General features: G+C 43.0%; 1 protein-coding gene across 1 annotated transcript in view; it reads left to right on the forward strand.

Moving 5' to 3' along the window:
* Positions 1-3804: 3804 nt before the first annotated feature.
* Positions 3805-22470, forward strand: part of mad1l1 (mitotic arrest deficient 1 like 1) — a gene marked incomplete at its 5' end in the record, with an annotated part of 78633 nt that continues 59967 nt past the window's right edge. Inside the window, 12 exons of the mRNA XM_083974748.1 lie at positions 3805-3948; positions 4056-4196; positions 4376-4555; positions 4668-4792; positions 4922-5003; positions 5463-5593; positions 6776-6890; positions 7868-7929; positions 12929-13015; positions 13688-13832; positions 21339-21479; positions 22032-22088. Of these exons, the coding sequence (XP_083830874.1) occupies positions 3805-3948; positions 4056-4196; positions 4376-4555; positions 4668-4792; positions 4922-5003; positions 5463-5593; positions 6776-6890; positions 7868-7929; positions 12929-13015; positions 13688-13832; positions 21339-21479; positions 22032-22088 (1410 nt within the window). The remainder of the gene's footprint in view (positions 3949-4055; positions 4197-4375; positions 4556-4667; positions 4793-4921; positions 5004-5462; positions 5594-6775; positions 6891-7867; positions 7930-12928; positions 13016-13687; positions 13833-21338; positions 21480-22031; positions 22089-22470) is intronic.

A 22470-nucleotide genomic window follows, 5' to 3' on the forward strand; every position in this document is an offset into this window, starting at 1 on the left:
AATCCCTATAGTCATAGCAGTAGGGTCGTTACCTTTAATTGTCGGTGCAAGCTATTTTTAGAACGGTGGAGCAGAGCCGCAAGCTGCTCAGAGCTTCGCTACAGAGGCTAATGGGATTTCTTAGACTCATCAAATACACAATCCAGCAACTCCAAAACGCTCTGGTGGACAAGTTGTGACCTGCACATTCACCACGCTATGAAATAATAATGGAACGTTACGAGACAGAGTTGTTTTAGTGGTGAATGCAGAGACTGCTTGCCGAAAAACTGCCCCTGACAGAACGTGCATCAGCGGTTTTGCATGAATTTACCAAAACAACTCCATGTTCCGTTATTATCTCATAGCGTGGTGAATGAGCAGGTCACAACTTGTCCACGAGAGTGTTTTGGAGTTGTTGGATTGTGTATTGGGAAACCAAGAAATCCCATCAGCCTCTGTAGCGTAGCTCTGAGCAGCTCACGGCTCTGCTCCACCATTCTAAAAATAGCTTGCACCGGCAATTAAAGGTAACGAACCTACTGCTATGACTATAGGAATTATGGCAATGGGCCAATTTGCCAAAATGTTGAACTATCCCTTTAATAAATGTGAATGCACAATTAGGAGACATGAATGTGAATGTCTAGAAATTAAAAAGGCCATTTATATGCAGTGAAGCAATGAGGAAATATGTGAAAAGCTTAATAGTCTGTTATAATTATGTGTTCTGTGGGTTTAATGGCTCTACTAAACTGCCTGATGACCTTTGATGCCATAAACCTTTTTTTTTCTTATGTCAGATCCTGATTACTAGTCCACACCAATCCTGCAGCAGTAGTTAATTGTAAAGATGTAAAAGGTTGATGCTTCTGCCAACACGACAAGGTAACAAAATATAATGTGGAACTGCCTAACCCTTTATAATTAACATAAAAACTGGCATAGTATTTATGTTTGTGGTGGTGTCTACATGCTGCGAGTGCAAAAAGCCACTGAGTGCAAGACGGCTTCCTGTGAACTGCTTTTACATTTTTCACAACAGATGGCAATGAAGGGCACATCTGCAGGCACTTCTGCTGATTTACTTCTGTACACTGTGTGTGTGCCTAACATGTGTATGCGCCCAATCTGAATGTGTTTTTCTGTGTTTTTCTGTTTTTTTTAATCTTGTGAGCGTGTGTGTGTGTTTACGTCATCTTCCGGGGATCGCTTTATTCAGGGCGACCTTAGGAGGGCGAGGGCAGGTGGAGACGGCGAGGAGAGCCACAGAATACACATGAGAGACGGTAGGGGTGGGAGTGGGAGGAGGAGGAAGAGGAAGAGGAGGAGGAGGAGGAGGAGGAGGAGGAGGAGGAGGAGGAGGAGGAGGAGGAGGAGGAGGAGGTTGAATGAGTCACACTCATAGACAGATAAAAAAAAAGACACTGAGGAGAAAAAAAAGTGTTATTAGCCAGTAAGCAAGGGATACCGTGGTCCAAGAAAAGGAGACAAGAGGAGAGGGAGGGGCGGGCGATGTGATGAAGACAGTGAACCGAAACAGACGGAGGACTCTTGGGGGGGAAAGGATTAGACAGAAAGAGACAGCGACAGAGAGAAAGGGGTCTCCTGTGTCATCCTGAAGAGGACATGTCTTCTGTCTGACCTTTTCAGGCGAAATCACACCCGTCCACCCTCTCTCCCTCTTGCATCTCACCTAACCATTAAAAAAAAGAGTCTCCCCTCGTGACTCCCTCTAGCTTTTATTTCATGTTTTCCGCCTCTTTTCTCACATAAATATTACTGTGCAAGGGCAACTGCTCTGACCTCCCGCTCTGCTGCCGCTCTCCACTGGGAACTTAGTGTGGTAAATTACTAATTACAACTAATTTGACATTGCTGTGAACCAGGCTTTGATAAAGATGTTATAGCTAATGGCCAAGAAGAGACAGCAAGACAATTATTACTATAGGCAAAAAGAGAAATGAGAGAAAAAAGATACCCCAGTCTTACTGGATGTCATGTCTACTCTGTGTTTTCTCTTTGCGTTAAGGTGGCACAACTGCTCAGTGTTTAGCGCTTTATCCTCCAGGTGAGGCTTTGGTCCTTCCTGAGCCTCTTCTCCCTTGGTGTTTCTATGTTTTCTGTTGTCATTAGACCATGTCACATCACGTCACAGAACTGGAGTTGATCCTGTTGTCTGTCAAAAGCAGCCAAATGACTGTCCTCCTGGGACAAAATGAAGTATTTATGCAGAAGTAAAGCAGACGCATAAGAATGAGTCACTGCTATTACGAGTTTTATTAACATAGGCTGTGTGTTGCTAAATCACATTCTTTTGCAAGTCACTTTGAATAAAAACATATACCAGATGAGTCAATGCAAATGTAATGTAAATCTAGTTCCTCTTAGGAGCAACTAGCCTATAGTTTGTTCCAGTTTGCCACTTAAACATTGACTGTAAAGCTTCGGGCTAAAGCATTGTGGCCCAAATGGTAATTTCACATCACCCAGTAGCAATAACCTACTGCTGCCATCAGCCCAACCTTGTTCGCCCAATTAAAAAACTGCCATCAGTGCTTTGTATAGCCTACATCAGTCTGCTGTTGGGTACATTGTCAATTTCTGTTTATTCACATAAGAATAGCTAGTGCTTTTTATTATTAAAGATGCAATCATAACTTGCTGTTGAGCGAATATAAATTAGATTTACAATGAAATTATGCTATTGGGGTGAAAGAATGGCTTGTTTGACCTCCAACAAACCACTTTCCCTCACACTGCTGTGTAAACTGTAGCAATGCTGCTCTCTGTGGGATTATCCATGCAACTACAGTCTGAAGTTGCACACAAGCAGTAGACTGATGGAAATATGATGAAAATTGAGAAATATATCAGTATCCCTGAGCTTCATCAAAGACGTTTAACTTTAGTCATTTTATTCATTCACTACGGGGAACGAGTCTGTTAAGTTTCGCACAACAAGAAGCTGTCTCCATTCTCATCCAGCAGCCAACAGCGCCGTCCTGTCAAGCAAATCTCGCGATACTACATGAAGTCTCGCGTAGACTCATTCGAGCTGAACTGGAGGGATTTTCTGTGTGTGATGTGTGTGTGCAGCTGCAGCAGAGCAACTTGCAACCAAGCCAAGCTAAACCGGCTAGCAGAGCAAAGATAACTTATCAGAAACTGACCGACTCCTCTTCACAGACAAGTCAACTCTGAGGTGAGGGCTTTGCTTCAAAGCGAGACGCCATTAAACACAAAAACTAACTGGGTTTTAACACAGTATTAGCTCGATAGCGTCTACCAACGTACCGAGTTGCTGTAGAAACTACTGATCATCACACTTAACATGTAACTTAACTTAGTTTTACATGGGAACTGGACAGCAGATTAAACAGCTAAACACGGAGACACAACCTGAAATGTGCCATAATCATTTGACGTAACTACGCGACTAAATGTTTGCTTTTGTTTTTAGCCGTTAGCTTAGCTGTAGCTATCGCATCCAGTGGTAACTTCTGGCTGTTTGGCAGTTTGTAACGCAAATCCTGTGAATATAACGAAGTCCAGTCATGTGTGTGAATAACAGAAAGATGATGTGTAAATGCGTAATGCAGCTTGTTAATTCCCCATCAGGATGAGTATATCTATATATCTGCAATAGCCAGTTAACTTTGACTCAAACTCATTGTTGGTCCTCCTTTCTGATTTGTCATTGACAGCTGAAAAGTTTAAGCTGTGCTGTTTTGCATCTCTGTTGTTAAATCTGTACAGTCTCGTGCACTTCATCTGAACCTCTGCATCTATTTCTGCTCTGCAAAACACTACAGACCCTCAAAAATGGATTTAGAGGACGACACCACGGTGTTGACAACCCTGAAGTCCTTCAACTCCTTCATCAGCCGCCCAGAGCATCCTCAGCGGCTGTCAGACCACTCCGCTGGGACTGGAAACCTGCAGGCACAGTACAAACGCAGTATCGACGTATGTACAGATAAATTAACAGTATCATTGATAAGTTGTGGAGAGACACTATTCGTATGCACGCTTTGGATTGACACTCTTGTGTTTTTCCCCCTTCCATATTATAGCTGCTGGAAGCGGCGGAGAGGGTTCACTCAAAGAATCGCTACCTTCAGTTGGACCAGGAGAAGAAACAGATGGAGCTGAGTCACAAGCGCGCTCGGTTTGAACTGGAGAAGACTGCTTCAGACAGCGCACGAGACTTAGAGGTATAGCTCACACATCCATACATGTTCACGTAATAGAGAAGGGCACATGGTGATAATGGAATCTGATGTTTTCAGGTTTTCCTCACCTTAGTTTTCATAGGATATCTCACATTAACTTGCAAACATCAGAGAAATTCTGACTTACGCAAATACCTATTTGTTAAACTTTTATTTTACAGCATGAGGTTGACAGGAACCAGGAGCTTTTGGGACGGATTAAAAAGTTGGAGGAGCGAGAGGCCGAGGCAGCGAAGAACTTATCAGAACAAGTGGAGGCAAACCGTGCTCTCCGGAAGAACCTGGGTGGCCTGAACAAGAAAGTGGAGGAGCGAGATTCTAGACTTAACACTGCCAACCTGGTATGAACGGACACACACACACACACACACTCACTCTCATACATACACTTATTTTTCTATTCTGGTCATGTCTCTTTTCTAATGTTGGCTTACTTCTGTAATCCGTTCCCAGGCCGTCAGTTCTTTGAAGGATGAGATCAGAGAGCTGAAACAGAAGAATCAAAACAAAGACTCAACAATATCTACTCAAACCCTGGAAAACCAGGAATTGCAGGAACAGCTCGATTTACAGCGCAGGTACACACACATACACACACACACACTACCACACAGACAACCACTTACTTAGCTCTAGTTTCACAGTGAGCCGTATTGCATCAGAGAAATGCTGACCACACACTTCTGTCTGATTGGTATTTTAATCAGGAAGTACCAGGAAGTCTCTCAGCTTTACCAAAGTCTCCAGGCTTCCCAGTCCTCCTGCTCAGAGCACGTCATCAAGATTAAGGTACAGTATGCTGCAGTAACTTACAGTGTTGTCTCAGAGTTTTATTTTTTTATGTAATTTTCATTAATCCGTTTATTTGTAATTGGACTCTGCATATTCACGAATATACACAAAAATCATTTGTTGTAAATATGCCAGATTTAGCTCAAGAGCTCCATCTGTAGTCCCATGGTCCACAAATAAAATTACAATAAGACAAAACAAAACAAATGATAAGCATAGTACAAATACAATACATCACATAATGGTTGCATTAGTCGGAGGGAACAGAACTGAACTGAACTGAAGCTTGAAGCATTCAAGCTGCTCTTGTACCATGAGGTCGCTGTTGAAACAGTTTCATTGTGAAAAGACGTAAAACAAAGGCCAGGGCTCTAATGTTTTTTTCCGTGCACTGATTGAACACATGTTTACTGTTGTAATTTTCTCTTTGATGATTTCTCTTTTTACTGTCGGCAGGAGTTAGAGACACGTCTTGCCTTCCAGGAGCAAGACATCGCGATTGTGAAGACTGTGAAGTCGGACGTGGCCAGGCTTCCAGATCTGGAGAAGGAGCTGAAGCGTCTCAGAGAGGATAATGCCTTTCTCAGGTTAATTCAATTTTTTAAGTTTAAAATGGAAAGACTTGAGCGTCGGAGTGTTATTCCACTTTACTAAAAAAGATTGACTCAAACCTTGTGACATTAAAGCCCCAGTACGGAGCTTTTAACTGGATACGCAAAAGTCTCTGTTTTCTGCTGATGTGTCTCTGTTACCTACAACAGCAAATGAGCCCATCAGTGTGAAGATACGCTATTTCTAAGTAGTCTAATTCTATACCTCTGGAAGGCATGGTCGGGTCGGACCACTGACGAAACGATACTACTGTAATAGTTACATTATGCTGCAAAAAAATGAAAAAAAGCAAGTCCCGTCTTCTTTCTGACGTTTCCAAAACAAATCTGCACGCGCCGGCCAGACAAACGTCTTCATGACAGTGGGAAATGCAGTCTTCATTCCGCCGCGTTTGTCTACAAGGGCCGCCAAAATCAACACAAAATGAAAAATCCGTACAGGGGCTTTAAATGTGACCACCTCAGGATGTATGAGGTGATGGTTGCCTTTCCTGGTGTTGCTTTTTGTTCTAGAAACGTCACATCATTTGTTCAGGGTTGTGCTGTATGTATGCAAACACTGAAGAGGTGAAGAAGAAGAAGTAGTTCCCGCAGTGAAGCAGAAAAAAGTTTTTCATGCATATGGATTTTTAGCTGCTTCTTCAGGTTTCTAAAAGTTTCTTCAGAATAAGACACAAAGGTGAACTGCAAAGAACCGAAATAGGAAGAGTAATGGCAGGTTTAAAGGTAACATCATTGACACCATCCATCACGACTGATAACATCTATTGGCTAACCCCTGCAACACAAAGACGCTGTAATTCATCTGAAATAGAGGAAGTGAGATGTACATCTTCTGTGCCCTTTGTCACTCGAGCACATCGGGTCCCGTTTTAACTGTGTAATCTGGGGGTTTTAGTGTAATCAGATTAATGCAACACATTTTAAATGTGTTATCCAATTTTCTGCTCTAACCTTATCATTTACAGCAATCTATTTTTTGCGCATGCATAGATGCAGTCCCCGTGATCTCAGCACATCTGAAATGAAGTTTTTAAAATCGCGTCAGAGTGTGAACGCAGCGAGGAATCACAAGCGTGCCGTTCCTACGTCTGTCACTGAATACCAGAGCTTTGAAGTCAATTTTGTGTGTGTGTTTTTTGTCTTTGCTCCATCCAGGGAGAGCAGAGAGAACTGCCGCCTGCTGAAAGAGGAGGTGGAGGGGTTGAGGAGGAAGCTGGAGAGGATGGAGAAAACCAAAGAAGAGCTGGTCAATATGGAGCTGGAGAAAGAGGTCAGTCTTGTAGAGCTGTGAACAACATATTGATATTCACGATTTCACATCACTGTAATGTTTCACATGTTTTCACACAAAATGGAGATTTTAAGAAGTCCATTGTGTTTATATAATAGCTTGACACATATCGTTAAGCTTTTTGACCGACCTTTTTTTGATGCTAACTCTTTGTAGTTGTGCGTTTTATTTCTGTTGTGTGATATTTATGTAACAGTGAAAGCAGCTTGTAAAAATGTTGTAATGCTGCCTCATTACATTTCTAATCATTGCTTAAAACCTAAATATAAATAATAGATCATTTGATCTATAATGGAAAAAAAAAGGCGCCACTTGAATTTAACTAAGCTAATAGGTCAGAGCCTCCCATTGGATAATTACTGTGTGGATGATTATGTTTCAGCTGGCAACAACTTATCTAACCCTAACTGATGCAGTCTCATTTCTTAAACAACCATGTTAGGAGACACATCCTGTGGTTGTGGAGAAGATGTTAATCTCTTTCAGAAGAGTCAAATTATTGGCATCAAGCAAATAAAACATCTAAGGAGATTACTCAGACTAGATTGGGTTAAGAACTGTCCAACACATTATTACAAACTGGAAGGAGAGCGGATTGGCCATTGAGAATCTTTGGGATTTGCTGAAGGAAACTTTGCACAGAGGTCCGACTCTCCCATCATCAATACAAGATCTTGGTGAAAAATTAATGCAACTCTGGACGGAAATAAATGTTGTGACGTTGCAGAAGCTTATTGAAATGATGCCACAGCGAATGCATGCTGTAATCAAAGCTAAAGGCAGTCCAACAAAATATTGGAGTGTGACTTTTTTTGGGGGTGGGCATTGTAGGAGTCCATCTCTAACTTGCACATGTCTCTTTGTCTCTGCACCTGACTGTTGTGAAAACATGATCTGCTTCCTGTGCATTGGACAAATATACTGTATAAACTGATGATTGTTTTTTCTTTTCTTAGAGGCTGGCTGAGAAGCTTCAGGCCTGGGAGAACCTGGGACAGTCTACTGGACTCAACATAAGGTGAGATGTTGTGAGGGTTTGTCTGAATGTGTGACCGAGACAGAGGAAGAGAAGTGTGTTTTTGGGTTTGTTACATATCTACAGTATATTTAAAGAAAAATGAATGATATGTGCTACCGCCAAGTACCACTAGGTGGAGCTGTGGTCCCTCCAAACGAATGTGTCACATCACTGTGGATCGATTCCACCGGTGGCGTATAGGGGTGTGTGTTTTGTGTTATACCTGCGTACGAGTGTCTCAATTCATCCAGTCAAAGCTGGTAATGAGAGAATGATTGCATGTTTCCTCATGAGCGGCGGAGCGGATCTGACAGATTATAAACACTGCACCCTTGTCCAGTGCATGCATGCGCACATACACGTACGCACACACACACAGTGGCATGATTTTCTCTACGATTAACTCCGTCTGTGATGTAAACAGAATGTTAAATAGAAAACATCCACACGGCACATCTGATTTGTCCCTGCGTGTGTGACTGACTGCAGGGCACAAAGAAAAAGGTGGACACGCTTTAAATTACAAAATGAAATCTTTCCTTCATGCAAAGCTTCATTTCAGTGTCATGTTCTATGTGATGGGACCTGACGGTGTTTGTGAAATCCACAGTTAATTAAAGACCCCGGGAGAAATCACAGGGACGTGATACACAACACTCTGGTTTGGCTGTCCATCACTTCTCTCTCTCTTAAAGGGATAGTTCAACATTTTGGCAAATTGGCCCATTGCCATCATCATAGCAGTAGTTTTGTTACCTTTAATTGTTGATGTAAGCTATTTTTAGCTCATCAGCGGTTTTGCATGAATTTACCTCTAAAACAACTCTGTCTTGTAATGTTCTTTTATTATCCTATAGCGTGGTGAATGCGCAGGTCACAACTTGTCTACCAGAGCGTTTTGGAGTTGTTGGATTGTGTATTGGATGAGTTTGATGAGGGAAACCAAGAAATCCCATTAGCCTCTGTAGCGTAGCTCTGAGCAGCTCACGGCTCTGCTCCACCGTTCTAAAAATAGCTTGCACCGACAATTAAAGGTAACAAACCTACTGCTATGACTATAGGGATTATGGCAATGGGCCAATTTTCGAAAATGTTGAACTATCCCTTTAAGTCTGGGCAGTAGTTGTTAAAGTTTGAAATCTTTTAAAGTCAGGTGTTCACACTGCCTGGGGAAACAAAAAACAAACTGTTTTACACTTGAAACTGCAAACGGGCCAACTGAATGAAAAGTAAAGATTAAGCTTGTCGCATATCAAAGTCCTTGAAGGCAATTTTTTTTTTAACGGTTAATAAATGTCCAAGTTAATTTCCAGGTGGTTCAAGATGTTTTTTCTTTCTCTCTGGCAAAGAAGTGTGATCCAGAGGTAAACAGAGTAAGAGCAGGCCGTTCACCTTCACTGCACTCAGTGAAAATGAGTATTAATGCAGATTTGTGCATTAGTGGGACACTGATTGCCTTAAAGGCTGTTAAGCTGTCATTATCTTCTCAGGTATATAATTGTTAAAGTTTTTTATGAGGAAAGTTTTTTAAAGAATGATGAAATAAATCAAACAGAGTATGAAGTTATGTGATCATTATGGTTTCTTCATCATGGTGGAAAGAAAATGGATGAGACTGCTGCAGTGACAGAATTATAATATCATCGGTAAGGCAACAGCGTCTGAATTGATGTTGACGCCAAAACAAAACTGCCTGTTTGGGGGTGTTTCTTATTCTGTCATGGAATATGAAATATCGGGACTACAGTGTTTTTGCACACGGGTATGTGTGTATGTGTGTGTGTGTGTGTGTGTGTGTGTTTATGTTATTGATCAGTTAATTCTGCCCGGCAGGGAGTCGTTTCTCATTACTACAAGGCGCTGTATTCTTAATACATTGTTTTGCTCCAGCGGGCGACGTTTGGAAACTTTCTCTGTCACTAGATGTTTTGGGCTGGTCATGAGTGTTGGGAGAAGAATATGTAGTGGAGCGGTTGTTAATGAGGAGTAAAACACTGTGGTGCTGTTTGGAGAGAGAGGAGTTTGTCTTCAGACGTTAGCCCCGTCCTTCAACGGTCCATGTCTCTGCCTGCTGGAGGAGAGCAGCCTCACAGCCGCTGCCTGGATTTGCCAGCAGCACTTGGCTGGATGCTGGTGTTTATTTCTCTGTTTTCACAGTCTGATAACATTGTGCCTGCTCATGTCTGTTCCTGTGTAGTTGACAATTGAAAATTGTCAGAAACAGAATGAAAATATTTCTTCCTGAAATTAGGCTTCTTTGAAGGGACAGTATGTGGAGAGATTTTCCTTTTCACCAAAGCTAAAGACAAGAATTGGACTGTTTGCTACACGTGTGTCTCAGGTTTTTCTCTGTGTATATGGAGCTAAATGCGATCATGTTAGCTGGTTATTATTACAGTGTGTTTGAAAAACAGTGTAATAATGGTTTCATGCAGTTAATTTTTGGTATTTTCAAACCTGACCTGCTCACAAATCCCCCAAGTTTTGAAAGAGAAGGGACTGAATATAAAATAGGGATGCACGATAACTATGGTACAGAAATACACAGATAAGTCTATTACTGTGTGCGAAAACACCAAAATAATAAGAATGATTTGACTTAACCTTTTATTTGTAAGGAGTTGCTGTTTTTCTCAGTGACATATCATTCAACCCCAAATATCTTTGGTTTTTTGACAAGCGAATGGAAAAATTTGGAAATGTGATAAACTGTGATGAACAATTTTCTGACTTTTTGTGACATTTTATAATCAGTCAAATGATTGAAAAATAATTAATAATGAACCGATGATTCATATATAGATTATTATTTTGTAGCTACTTTAGTATCTACAAGTTTTGCAAACAAAATTGTCATCACAAAAAAACACATCTCTCTCATTGGCTGTGAGAAACCAAACAGAGCAGCTCCTCCACACAGCAAACAGCACTTCATTATCAGCATGGTTACAGGCATAAACCTGGCGGGGGAAATTAAAATGGACATTGATTTAATACTATACGTTATAAGTTACCACATTCATGGGAAACCAAGTTAGACATTGTCTTTAAATTGGCAAAGGTTTGAGCTGTGTGTGTCTGTGGACAGCCCCTGATGCATACGAACATTAACATCATAACGTAGCCTGAGTTTCACTCTGAGATGATTGTGGATGTCAAGTCTCAAAAAGAAAACACAATCTCCTCGTGTCTGAAAAGCAAACAGCAGTAAGAGTGGAGTTGTGCGTTTAGTTTTCTGAGTGGCCTCCTTTTTATTCGTTTGTTTCCCAAAGTTGAACACACACACACACACACACACCACTTTGACAACAAAGCCCTGGACTGTGCTCCTCTACTCACTGAAGTGTGTGCTGAAAACTGCACCAACCCTGACAGTGTGTTTACTCTTAACAGGGTCACACTTGAAGACTTGTTCATGACATCTCGTCCAGTAATTTACACCCACAGAGTCCCACTGTTTTGCAGCATCAAGTCCAGTCCATCGTCTGCGCAAAAACACAAACTCCCCTCCCCCCCCCAAAAAAAAAACAAAAAAGCCGACTAAACGCCGCCAGAAGAGCAGCCTCTCACAGCAGCTCAGGCGGAGGCTAATCCCTCTGTGCTCGGGGCAATGTGGAATTACCTACTTTGAGTAGCACAGTGATTCCATCGTATGATTCATGAACTCATATTTTAGTCATAAGATTATTTCCATACCTGAGAGGCACCACCTGGCTCAAAGGAAGCGGCGATAAATCCACGCCGGCCAACTTTCAAAACGGGCATTCTCTGGTTTTCCAACCTTGACGTTAACCTTCACTGCTCAGCGCTTTTCCCGCTGCACACCTAATTTGTCACACCACTCCAGTTATTAGACTGTCAAAGCACCAGGTCGGCTCTCAGGTTACCGCCGCCGACCGTCTACCGGCGAAAGCTCAGGTTTGATCACATGCTTAAAGGGATAGTTCAACATTTTGGCAAATTCGCCTATTGCCATGATCCCTATAGTCATAGCGGTAGGTTCATTACCTTTAATTATCGGTGCATGTTGTTTTGAGATCTGTGGGGCAGTTGTGACCTGCACATTCACCATGCTATGAAATAATCATTACGACACATGAAGCAAATACTCTGAACTACTTGTGCTTTTGAAATCACTCCGCCCAGCAGCCGTGTCGGGAATGTAGTTCCGGCTGCATTTGCCTCGAAAACAACTCTGTCTCGTAATGTTACATGATTATTTCATAGCGTGGTGAATGTGCAGGTCACAACTTGTCCACCAGAGCGTTGTGGAGTTGTTGGATTGTGTATTTGATGAGTTTGATGAGGGTCAGGGGACCTGTACCGTTCACCTCCATTGTGTTCACCGAGCAGCTCACGTCTCTGTCCCGCTGATCTCAAAACAACATGCACCGATAATTAAAGGTAATGAACCTACTGCTATGACTATAGGGATTATGGCAATAGGAGAATTTGCCAAAAATGTTGAACTATCCCTTTAAATTTTCCCTTGGAAGCATCAAACTAACTAACTCCATGATGTTTCCTGCATCAGCTCTCAGGTGTGTGGTTCTAGCTGCTAGGTAGGTGGCAGCAGAAGTCTTTCAGAGCCACGGCTGCACACACACACACAGGGTTTTACAGTTTGGAGGTCACGTTGTGCGTTTCCGCCTCTGAGTCTGTGCTGTGCGACCGTTTGTGTTGAGGCCTTCCCATTGTGTGTTTGTGCTCATTGTAATCTGTCAATCTCTCCCATGGAGTGAGTTTGTTTTGTGGAGCCGCGGCCAGTATTTAGCCCACTATCCTCCTCTCATCTCTCCCTCTGCTGCTCCTGTCGTTTTATTTCCCAGCTCCCCACTGGCCGAGTAACAAAAGAATATGTAAACGCTGTCGTTTTCATCTATTCTCCATCCTTTTTGCTTTCGCAGTCGTATCGATTTTTTTTATTCTGCTATGCAAGTGTGTGTGTGGACATGTGTGTGTGTGTATGCTAACTGCTCTGTGCTATGTCTGCCTGCAGGAAACCAGAGGATCTGTCCAGGGAGGTGATTCAGATCCAGCAGAGAGAAATTGCTCTGAAAGAGCAGAACTACACACTCAACAGCCGGTAACACACACTCCCTCTCTTTCTCACAATCCCCCCTCCCTCTCTCTCTCTCTCTCTCTGCCTTCAAACCTTTTTTCTCTCACTCCGTCTGCCTTCATGCCTCTTTCCCCCCATGTATCTATTAGAGCGTATCTCTGAGAAGTCCTTAATTGTCACAAAGTTAATTAAACTGGTCCTGATTCTGATAGCACTCCTGACAGTAACCACTGGTGTGTGAGCGAGAGAGTGTGAGAGAGAGATTGTGAGTGAGAGAGAGAGGGAACTCACTAATTAAACTCGTCCTGTTTAGGCAGAGGTGATGTCTATAAGGAGGCGAGCGGCGCATGCTCTGGTGTATTCATGCTGCAGCTCAGCCCTGCTAAGAAAGCTTTCATTAGCCAACGAGCGTCTCTCTTCTGCCGAGCGTATGGAGCTCATTATGAAATATTACAAACGGCAGAGGGGGGGGTGGGTGGGGGAGGCAGAGGGTGAGGTGAAGGGAGCTTGTGGAGTAATTATTGTCCTCAAGATTAATAATTGTCCTATTGATCAGAGCTGGCACCAAAAACGCTGCTGCAAAAAAACATTTCTGGACAGTTGTGTGGGAAGCGCTCGGTGTTATTATTCAAAACTGGTTTGTCTGAACACTCGGTGCTAATCGGCTCGTTTTCCGTTGTTTTCCTGGTCTTCCAGCGTGCGGGGCGTGGAGCGCTCGCAGGCCGAGCTCCGGGCCGAGACGTCCCAGCACCGCAGCAAGACCCTGGAGGAGCAGAAGAAGAGGGAGACGCAGGAAGCTCTGGTCCGACGACTGCAGAAGAGAGTGCTGCTGCTGACAAAGGTGCCCGAATGCTGACGCACCACACTCACACATAGGGATGGGCACCTTTCACATTAAATCGATACAGTACAGATACTTGGTAGGGCTGACCCAAAAAATTCGAAGCTTCGAAGCTTCGTTTGTTGCCATGGTAATCGATAGGGCTGCCCCCAAATAGTCGACCAAGCACTGGTCGACCAAAAAATCATTAGCCGACCAAAATTTCATTGGTCGATTGGTCGCAGGAAAAAAAAAAAAACATTTGGAGCCGTGTCTTGTCAAAATTAAGCCAACATCAATGACTGAACTGTATAGGAAAGGTTATGGGGCTTTTATTTTGAAGGGCTAGATACAGGAAGTCGTGACGTGACACTTTTTTTTTATTTTTTTTTTTTACAAGGCACGGCAGTCTCACTCGTATCACCGCTGTCACCATTAGCGGTGCTGTCTGAGCCCCGGTCCCGTCCCACAGCGCTCACCGGCGGTCAGTCTCAGTGTCACGGAGCGGATCCATGATAGTCCCCGCTGCAGTCAGAGACCCGCACCCATATAGACACATGTCTATGCCCGCACCGCTCCACGCCGCGGACCCCCACCCCCGCACCCCCGTCACACAGCCTGAGCTCAGTAACTTTTTACTCTCCTCATCTACTGTGTTTATTGGTGATAATAACGGTGAAACCCGACCGGCTTGTTGTTGAATCTCGGACCCAACACGGCCGGAGTCACGAGCATTAATTAATTAATTCTCAACCTGACCGCGGGCAAATTTTTTTTTTTTTTTTTTTAAATATTTTTTTTTTCCCTCAAGGTGGGGGGTCGATTAGTCGACTAATCGCCATAAGTGACGACTACTGGTCGACCAACAAAATCTTTGGTCGGGGGCAGCCCTAGTAATCGATCATGAAAGTCCGCAATCGATTTTTTTTGTTTTGCTCCTTTTTTCCTTTTCTCATCGGCAATTGTTACATTGAAAAGAGTAGGCGACTTGGCATCCTGGAAACCTGCCTGATTTTGGAGATATGCAGTGTTTGTTTGCCATTACTTTCATTATTTCCGCTACGATCGGGCACCCCCCCTCCGTTACGGTCGTCGTCGTCACGCCGCACCCCGCCCCCCCCCCTCGTCAGACGTTACGATCGCGCACCCCCCCGGCCGTCGAAGCTTCGATTTAAATCGATTTTATGTCCGCGAAGCTTCGATTATCAAAATATGATAATCGGGTCAGCCCTAATACTCGGTACCTGGGAACCGGTACAGGTACACAACGGTACCTGCTTTCGGTACTTTTTGTGTGTATGTGTGGTAATTAAAGTTATTTTGTCAAAAAAAAAAAAAGTCAAAAAACATCACAACTCCTCAGCCTTTAAGAGTACCGTATTTTATGTTTTAGGGATGGTAAATGATTTTCAAATAATCAAATAGTCATATAATGAAAAAAAAATTAATAGTTAATGACTATCTTGTCTGAAAAAATGTAAATGTTCCCTTTTTACTCTGGTAGAATGAGAAACATGTAAAGACTCCCACAGCCATCGGAAAGTTCTGTGTGAAACTCTGTAGGTTAAATACAAAAACAATTGAAACGCAGCGCAAATTCTGCACAGTGCCGACTTTGATGAGAACCGGAGAATATTCACGTATTGACGAGAGGAGACTTCGTCCTCGTTTAGATGTGTTCTCATTACTTGAGGAGAACGGTACTGCTGCGACGAGAAGCGGTACTTATATTTGCCGGTACCGATTCTCAGAACAGTCCGCTTCATTTTTAGATGACGGCTGTTTTTAAGTCGGTGATGTAAAACGACGGGCTGGCGGTAGCCTACCGCTCTTTTGGTAGCACTGCTCATTTAAAATGACGGACGAGAGCAAAAGAGAGAGAGAGAGTGTAAGAGGTATATATAATATTTGCATCAGACAGACCCTCCCATAGACCAGTCTATCCACTCTCACTGACGCACTTGAATCGAAGGTGCGTTCAGGTACCGAAATGTGGCACCGTTTGACTTCACGTAAATCGATACTCGGTCCTTAGGTGAGAATTCGATCGGTACCAATAAAAGTACCGGATTCGGTACCCGCCATCCCTACTCACACACACAAACACACACCAGCAGCTGTTGTCGCCTCCACCAGTCGTCTCTCCCTCCCTGTGAACACTGAAAGAGCCCAGTAGATGTCTGCATCTCAAGGCCCAGCGCTGCATTCCTAATCTCCCTTTACCCTCGTCTGCCTCCCTCTGTTTGGTCGATGGACGTCATGTGACTGCTCTATCTGTCCGTCTTGACCCCCCCAGACTCCCCCCCCTCCCTCCACTCTCTGCAGTTCTGGACTAGACCTTCCTGCGCTATTGATTTCTCAGTGTGTGTAATTCCCTAGGTCAACATGCTCAGTCTCTTAGTACACAAATCACAAACACACACACACACACACACACGCACACACGCACACACACTGAGCCGCCACCACAACTAAGCAGAGCTAAAGGCCTGATGGAAATATGACTGTTTTGGCAGAGAACCCACTCAACCATTTGCACCTCACCAAGCTTTCAGTGGGTGGGAATAATGGTCCGTTGTAGTTGTTGTTGAATTCTCTGTTTTTTTTGTGTTTTAAACTACTCTCTGTTATTCAGGAATGATTTTTCTGAACATATTGTGATTTTTCTGAACATATTGTTTCTAAACAGCAAGTTATACGAACCCAACTCCCCACTCAGAGCTGATATTAGTGATCGGGTGCTGATGCAGCGTGATGAAAATCAAAATCGGCACACTGAGATGACGTCACTGTGACTTTTAATCAAGAGACAACTATATGTTTGGCTTGTGGCTTGTTCACTCAGTTAAAGCAGAAGTAAGTGATATGTTTGTGTTAATATAAGTCTTAAATAGTTATATCTTCCGACAGCAATCACTTACATAGAGTGTTTGGTCTGAAACACGGGTCTCCCAGTCCCTCTGCTCTGCTCTGAGCCGAGGAGAAAACATTTATCGTATCCTACAGTTTTTATCCAATGAGGAGAGAGAACGGCATGCAGGGCTGTGTGTGCAGCCAAGGGACGCCGTGAATGTGGCGACGTAGGGACGAGGACTGTTATGGTGCGTTCAAGGAAACTCGTTTTTTTCCGACCTGTGAAGTCGTACCAGTTCGATCTGGTACATAGACTGTACAAAAAGACGTATTGGTACGATTTCATGGGTCGGAAGTTACGAGTGGCCGTTATAGTGACTTTCACCGGTAAAACAGGTCGGAAAAACACGAGTGGGTTGCCTGGAACGCTACAAAGTCGTAAGTTGTGACTTGAAGCTGTAATTTATGATTTCAAAAGCCTGCCTGGAACGCAGCATTAGCGAAAACGACCGGATCACTCACTTCTGCTTTAAATTGTATTTTCATTTTTAAATGTGATGGTAAGAAGCTAAGCTAAGTTATAGCCTGGCTACATGAGCATTGACAGCTGTTTACTGACCAGTTGGAAAAAAAAAAAAAAGTTTTGAGTTCAACATCAAACATCTTCAAAGCAACGGCAATGTCGATCTGGTCTTGTCATTTATCGACAGCAGCTCACACTGAAAACCTGGAGCTGCTCAGAGGACGTGTTTAGAAAGACACTTCTTTATCAATCTACCAGCTGTATTTTGTACGTGTGCAACTTAGAAAACCAGAGTATCCTAATACAATAGATGTGATGGAGTCAGAGTTTTTCTTGTATTGATCAGCTATAATTGTTTGAGCGCTAAGATAAACAGATCTCCACATTTCTCTTCTGCTCAAGGGAATGAATATACTGTAGATGCATACTGGCTCATATAGATATAGATATATATACAGGATTTTCTGTAAAGAAACAAAAAATCTGTGTCACTTCTGAGTGTGTTTGGCAGCAGACACCCTGTCGTCCGCCCTGTGTGATCCTATTTTGTGGTTGTCTCGCTGTGTTCTGGGCGGCTGCCTCTGGTCAGTCGGTGCCATTTGCACAGTTTAGTATTAGCCAGGAGTCGGGCAGGGTCAGGCCGGCGCTATACCAACATGCTGACGACCGGAGCAGCTCGCCGCTCTGCATCCAAACTGCTCATCAGAAACCAGTGGGTGACGTCACGGTGGCTCCATCCATCTTTATTTACAGTCCGTAATGCATTCATACTTTATGGTCTGAACCACTGTGAAACACTGAGCTGTGAATCATCACGGCCGCCCTCTCTCTCTCTCTGTCTCTCTCTTCATTCACTCTCTTGCTCTCTCGTTGAGCTGCAGGAGGAGGGGCCAACTTTGAACAGTGTGTTTACAGAAGACAGCAACCAACAAATCCTGAAAATATTATTACACCTATACAAATAAGACGCCTTCAACTGCCTTGCTCAGCTGCACCTTGACAGCAGTTGGAGGGGAGAGTGTATTTTATTATACAGTATATACGTATATACACACACACACTCTGCAGGTTTCTCCAGCCTCCTCAGGTGAATGAATCCATCCGTCTCTGCTGTAAGACTCCTTCTTCTTCCTCCTTCTTCCTCCTCCTTCTGCTGCTCTGTTTGGATGTTTTGTTTCCGATACACTTTAGTGGGACAGACGCGCTGATCCATTAGAGGCCCAGTCACCTCTTCATGCATTAGATAAAAACAGTTGACATAAAAGCAATTTTAAAAAAACAAAAAAGAAGATGATGAAAACGGTAATGATAGTTTTATCAATCTGTCCTCCTGCTCCCTGATTGTTTGTGTGTGTTTCTTTTTTTAAATGAGAGTTTTTATCGGAGACGAGAGGACAGATTTTTGATTTAGATTGAGTGAATTTCATTGCACAGTAATAGACAGTAAATAGCCAAAGGGCCTGCTGTTTAGGAAAGGTAGCACACAACACACACACACACACACACACTCATACTGACACACACTGACCTCTAAACGTGTTTGTACCTCTCTCTGTTTGTACTTCTGTCTTCCTGACGTGCCTTTCTTCTTCTCGTCTCCTTTTAACGGTTCTCACAGGGTCTGCGCATTAGGCAGTTGTGTAATGTCGTGTGACAACTGACGCCGCTTCAATGCCAAAACAAATAAACTGGAATTAAGTAAGATTTAGCATTTAGTGGGGTTTTTTTTTTTAAGAAACCCAGCTCAGTCATCTTAAAATGGATTATGTTGGTTTGGATCTGGCTAATCACAGACTGAATCTGATTAGGGTAATCATGGTTAGTTTAATCTGACAGCCCATTATTCATAGACCTGTACGTCCGGGAATTACAAGGTGCTATTGAGCCATTGTAAAAACAGACAGTGAACATTAAAGGGATAGTTCAACATTTTGGCAAATTGGCCCATTGCCATAATCCCTATAGTCATAGCAGTAGGTTCATTACCTTTAATTGTCGGTGCAGGTTTCCGGCAAGCAGTCTCGAAAACGACTCTGTCTTGTAACGTTCCGTTATTATCTCGTAGCGTGGTGAATGTGCAGGTCACAACTTGTCCACCAGAGCGTTTTGGAGTTGTTGGATTGTGTATTTGATGAGTTTGATGAGGGAAACCAAGAAATCCAATTAGCCTCCGTAGCGTAGCTCTGAGCAGCTCATGGCTCTGCTCCGCCGTTCTAAAAATAGCTTGCACCGACAATTAAAGGTAACGAACATACTGCTATGACTATAGGGATTATGGCAATGGGCCAAAATGTTGAACTATCCCTTTAAATCAACCAACAGTCGTCCACAGTGGTATTTATTTCTGGTATCTGTCACCTGACTTGAACCTGAATGTCTTGTCTTTCCCTGTTAATTAGCCCTGTTAATAATAGACTCTTGAGCTTTTAATGACCTTCAAAAATTCAAGGATGCTCCTCCTCTAAGTAGCCTGTTTGTTTGTCAGGTGTTTATTAAAAGCCTGATTGCCACGAAATGCCGCCCGCCTCACTTCATAATACATAATAGTGGATCAGTGCAGTGCAGTGAAGGGAAGGGAAGGGAGGGTGGGTGCATCCTTTTAACTGTCCTGACAGTGACAGTGAATGCGCGTTGATAAATGGGTTTTTAAACAGATTGTTCTTCATCTTGTCACCTGGCAACTAGTGCAGCTTTTCAAACGTAACACATGAATTAAACTTGGTAATTAATAATTACTGGTTAAAAGGTTCTAATGTGATTTAGACAGAAAAAAAAGTTTGAGCTTCACTGTGTTTTTACATTACAATTTGTCACTTTTATGAGTTCGTGCAGATTAGTTTGATCAAGTTGAGATAAAGCTTTGACACCAGAAAAAAAAAGGTCACATGATTCAGGGGCATTTACATAATTATAATGTTCGTGGCGTGCAGAGTCGACTGCCATTTGCTGTTTTCTTGCTCCGTCACCCTCAATCAAACACACATGTCTGACTTTCCTTTAGATGTTTGTTTGTTATTTGGGAAACTATTCCAAGCCATGCATGTTTTTGTGTGTGTGTGTGTCTGTGTGTGTGTGTGTGAGAACGAACACTCACACGTCAAGCACAGAGACACGGACTGACAGAGACTCGTGTGCTATTTGGAGACGGCGTGTCAGCCTGAGTGACACTTGTGAAGATGTTGGCTTTAAGAGGTTCTGATCCTCTCTTGGCTAAGAGAAACAACCACTTGGTGTGTTGATTTACTGGACAGAGAGTGAGCAGCAGCGTCGAGGGCACGTCGCCATCTTTTCTTTTCATTCCAGTGTTACGAAGGAGAAAAATGTGAATTTTTGAAGGATCCCATCTCAGAGAAGAGAGATGAAACGGCATGATGTTATATTGCTTTGTTTGCAAAGACATTGCTCTGTCATGACTCACTGATTTAATGTTTTGATTTATTCTTTATTCTTCGTCTACAGAGACGTTTGTCTTTGATTTGATTATTACATGAGGAGAGAAATGCAAATGAGCATGACCAGAACCCTGAGCCTCTCTTGTCGCAGCGCGGATGTGAAACGCACAGCTGCCTCATACTTTGTTCCTCATTTACAAAGGCATTTTGCCTGTCATATTACCAACACCAAACAGCCGTACATAAGTAACACGGGAGAAATCCGAAAAAACATCAAAGAGCTTTAAACCTTCCTAATTTAGTCACGTACATAAACAAAGACATTACACATCTGTTGGCGCAAAATTCTGTAATGTCATGACTTCCTTCTTTCTCTATGACATTTAAATGTGCATATATATGTGTATAGGGCTGGATTTTCATTTGGTATGGTTATGTTAAAGGGATAGTTCAACATTTTGCCATAATCCCTATATAAACAACTCTGTATCGTAATGTGAATGTGCAGGTCACAATTTGTCCATGAGAGCGTTTTGCAGTTGTCGGATTGTGTATTTGATGAGTTCGATGAGGGAAACCAAGAAATCCCATTAGCCTCCGTAGCGTAGCTCTGAGCAGCTCGCGGCTCTTCTCCGCCATTCTAAAAATAGCTTGCACCGACAATTTAAGGTAACAAACCTACTGCTAAGACTATAGGGATTATGGCAATGGGCCAAAATGTTGAACTATCCCTTTAATGTGTGTACGTGTGTGTTACAGGAGCGCGATGGGATGCGAGCTATACTGGAGTCCTACGACAACGAGCTGGCGCCAACCGAATACTCTCCTCAACTCAGCAAGCGGCTCAGAGAAGCAGAGGACATCCTGCAGAAGACACAGAGCCACAATGCAGAGATGGAGGTAGTGCACATTATATACCTGTATTTATAGCCACCTCCTGTGTCCTCTATATACACAACAAATCTCAAACTTTGCCCTCAATATACCCAAGTGTTTTGTTATGAAAATACTCTTGAATTCAATTACATTTCTCATTGAATTTAAAGTTGTCGGCCGGTTTAGTGTGCATGTTGTCGGCTGGTACTTTGCACATAGCTAATGACACTGCAAATGTGTGATGCTCAGCTGCTCCCTGTCCACACAATCAGTGTTCTTAATTAGTGGGCAAGTTAAAACTGATGGAGTGATAAAAGTGCTGCAGTGGCTCACGGGGGAATCGTGAGCAACACTGGAGTTCAAAAGAAAAAAAAAGAAGAAGAAGGCTGTTTGGCCGGCCGGTGTGTCAGTGTTTCAGATCCTGAATGAACTGCAGTCTTTGGTTAATGTATGGCTGTGCCTGGTGCTGCTGCGGCTGCTCTGTGTGTCAATACTGTGAATCAGGAGGGAAAGGACAGAAATTAATTTTTCTTCTCTAACTTTCCCCCCCTTCTTTTGTCTCGTCTGTCATCTCAGGCCCAGCTGTCCAAAGCCCAAGAAGAGACCGGAGCGCTCAAACTGCAGCTACAAACAGTTAGTAAACACTTACACTAACACACAAACTCCCACGCATGGTGTTGGTAGAGCTTCTGTCTGTGTCATACGGAAGAATCGATGCAGTGTGTTGGACGTATTTGACCATAAACCCCAAAAAACAACAAACAATAGTGCAAAAAAATTTAAATATATTAATTCTGTGGGGCCATTAGTGACATCAAAACAGTCACACACATTGTAACACATCCATTAAGGTGCTACATGTAAAATTTTGCCACCATTAGCATTAACAGATGTTCACTTAGTAGTCGCGAAGAGTTCAGCATCAAACATTGAGTTTTACTCGCTAAGAGCGCTGGAAAGTTTTGCCAAAATAAACTTTTTCTTTGCTTCTATTTCTATCACATCTTTTCTTTTA

Source organism: Trachurus trachurus (genome assembly GCF_905171665.1).
Source record: "Trachurus trachurus genome assembly, chromosome: 1".
NCBI classification, from domain to species: domain Eukaryota; kingdom Metazoa; phylum Chordata; class Actinopteri; order Carangiformes; family Carangidae; genus Trachurus; species Trachurus trachurus.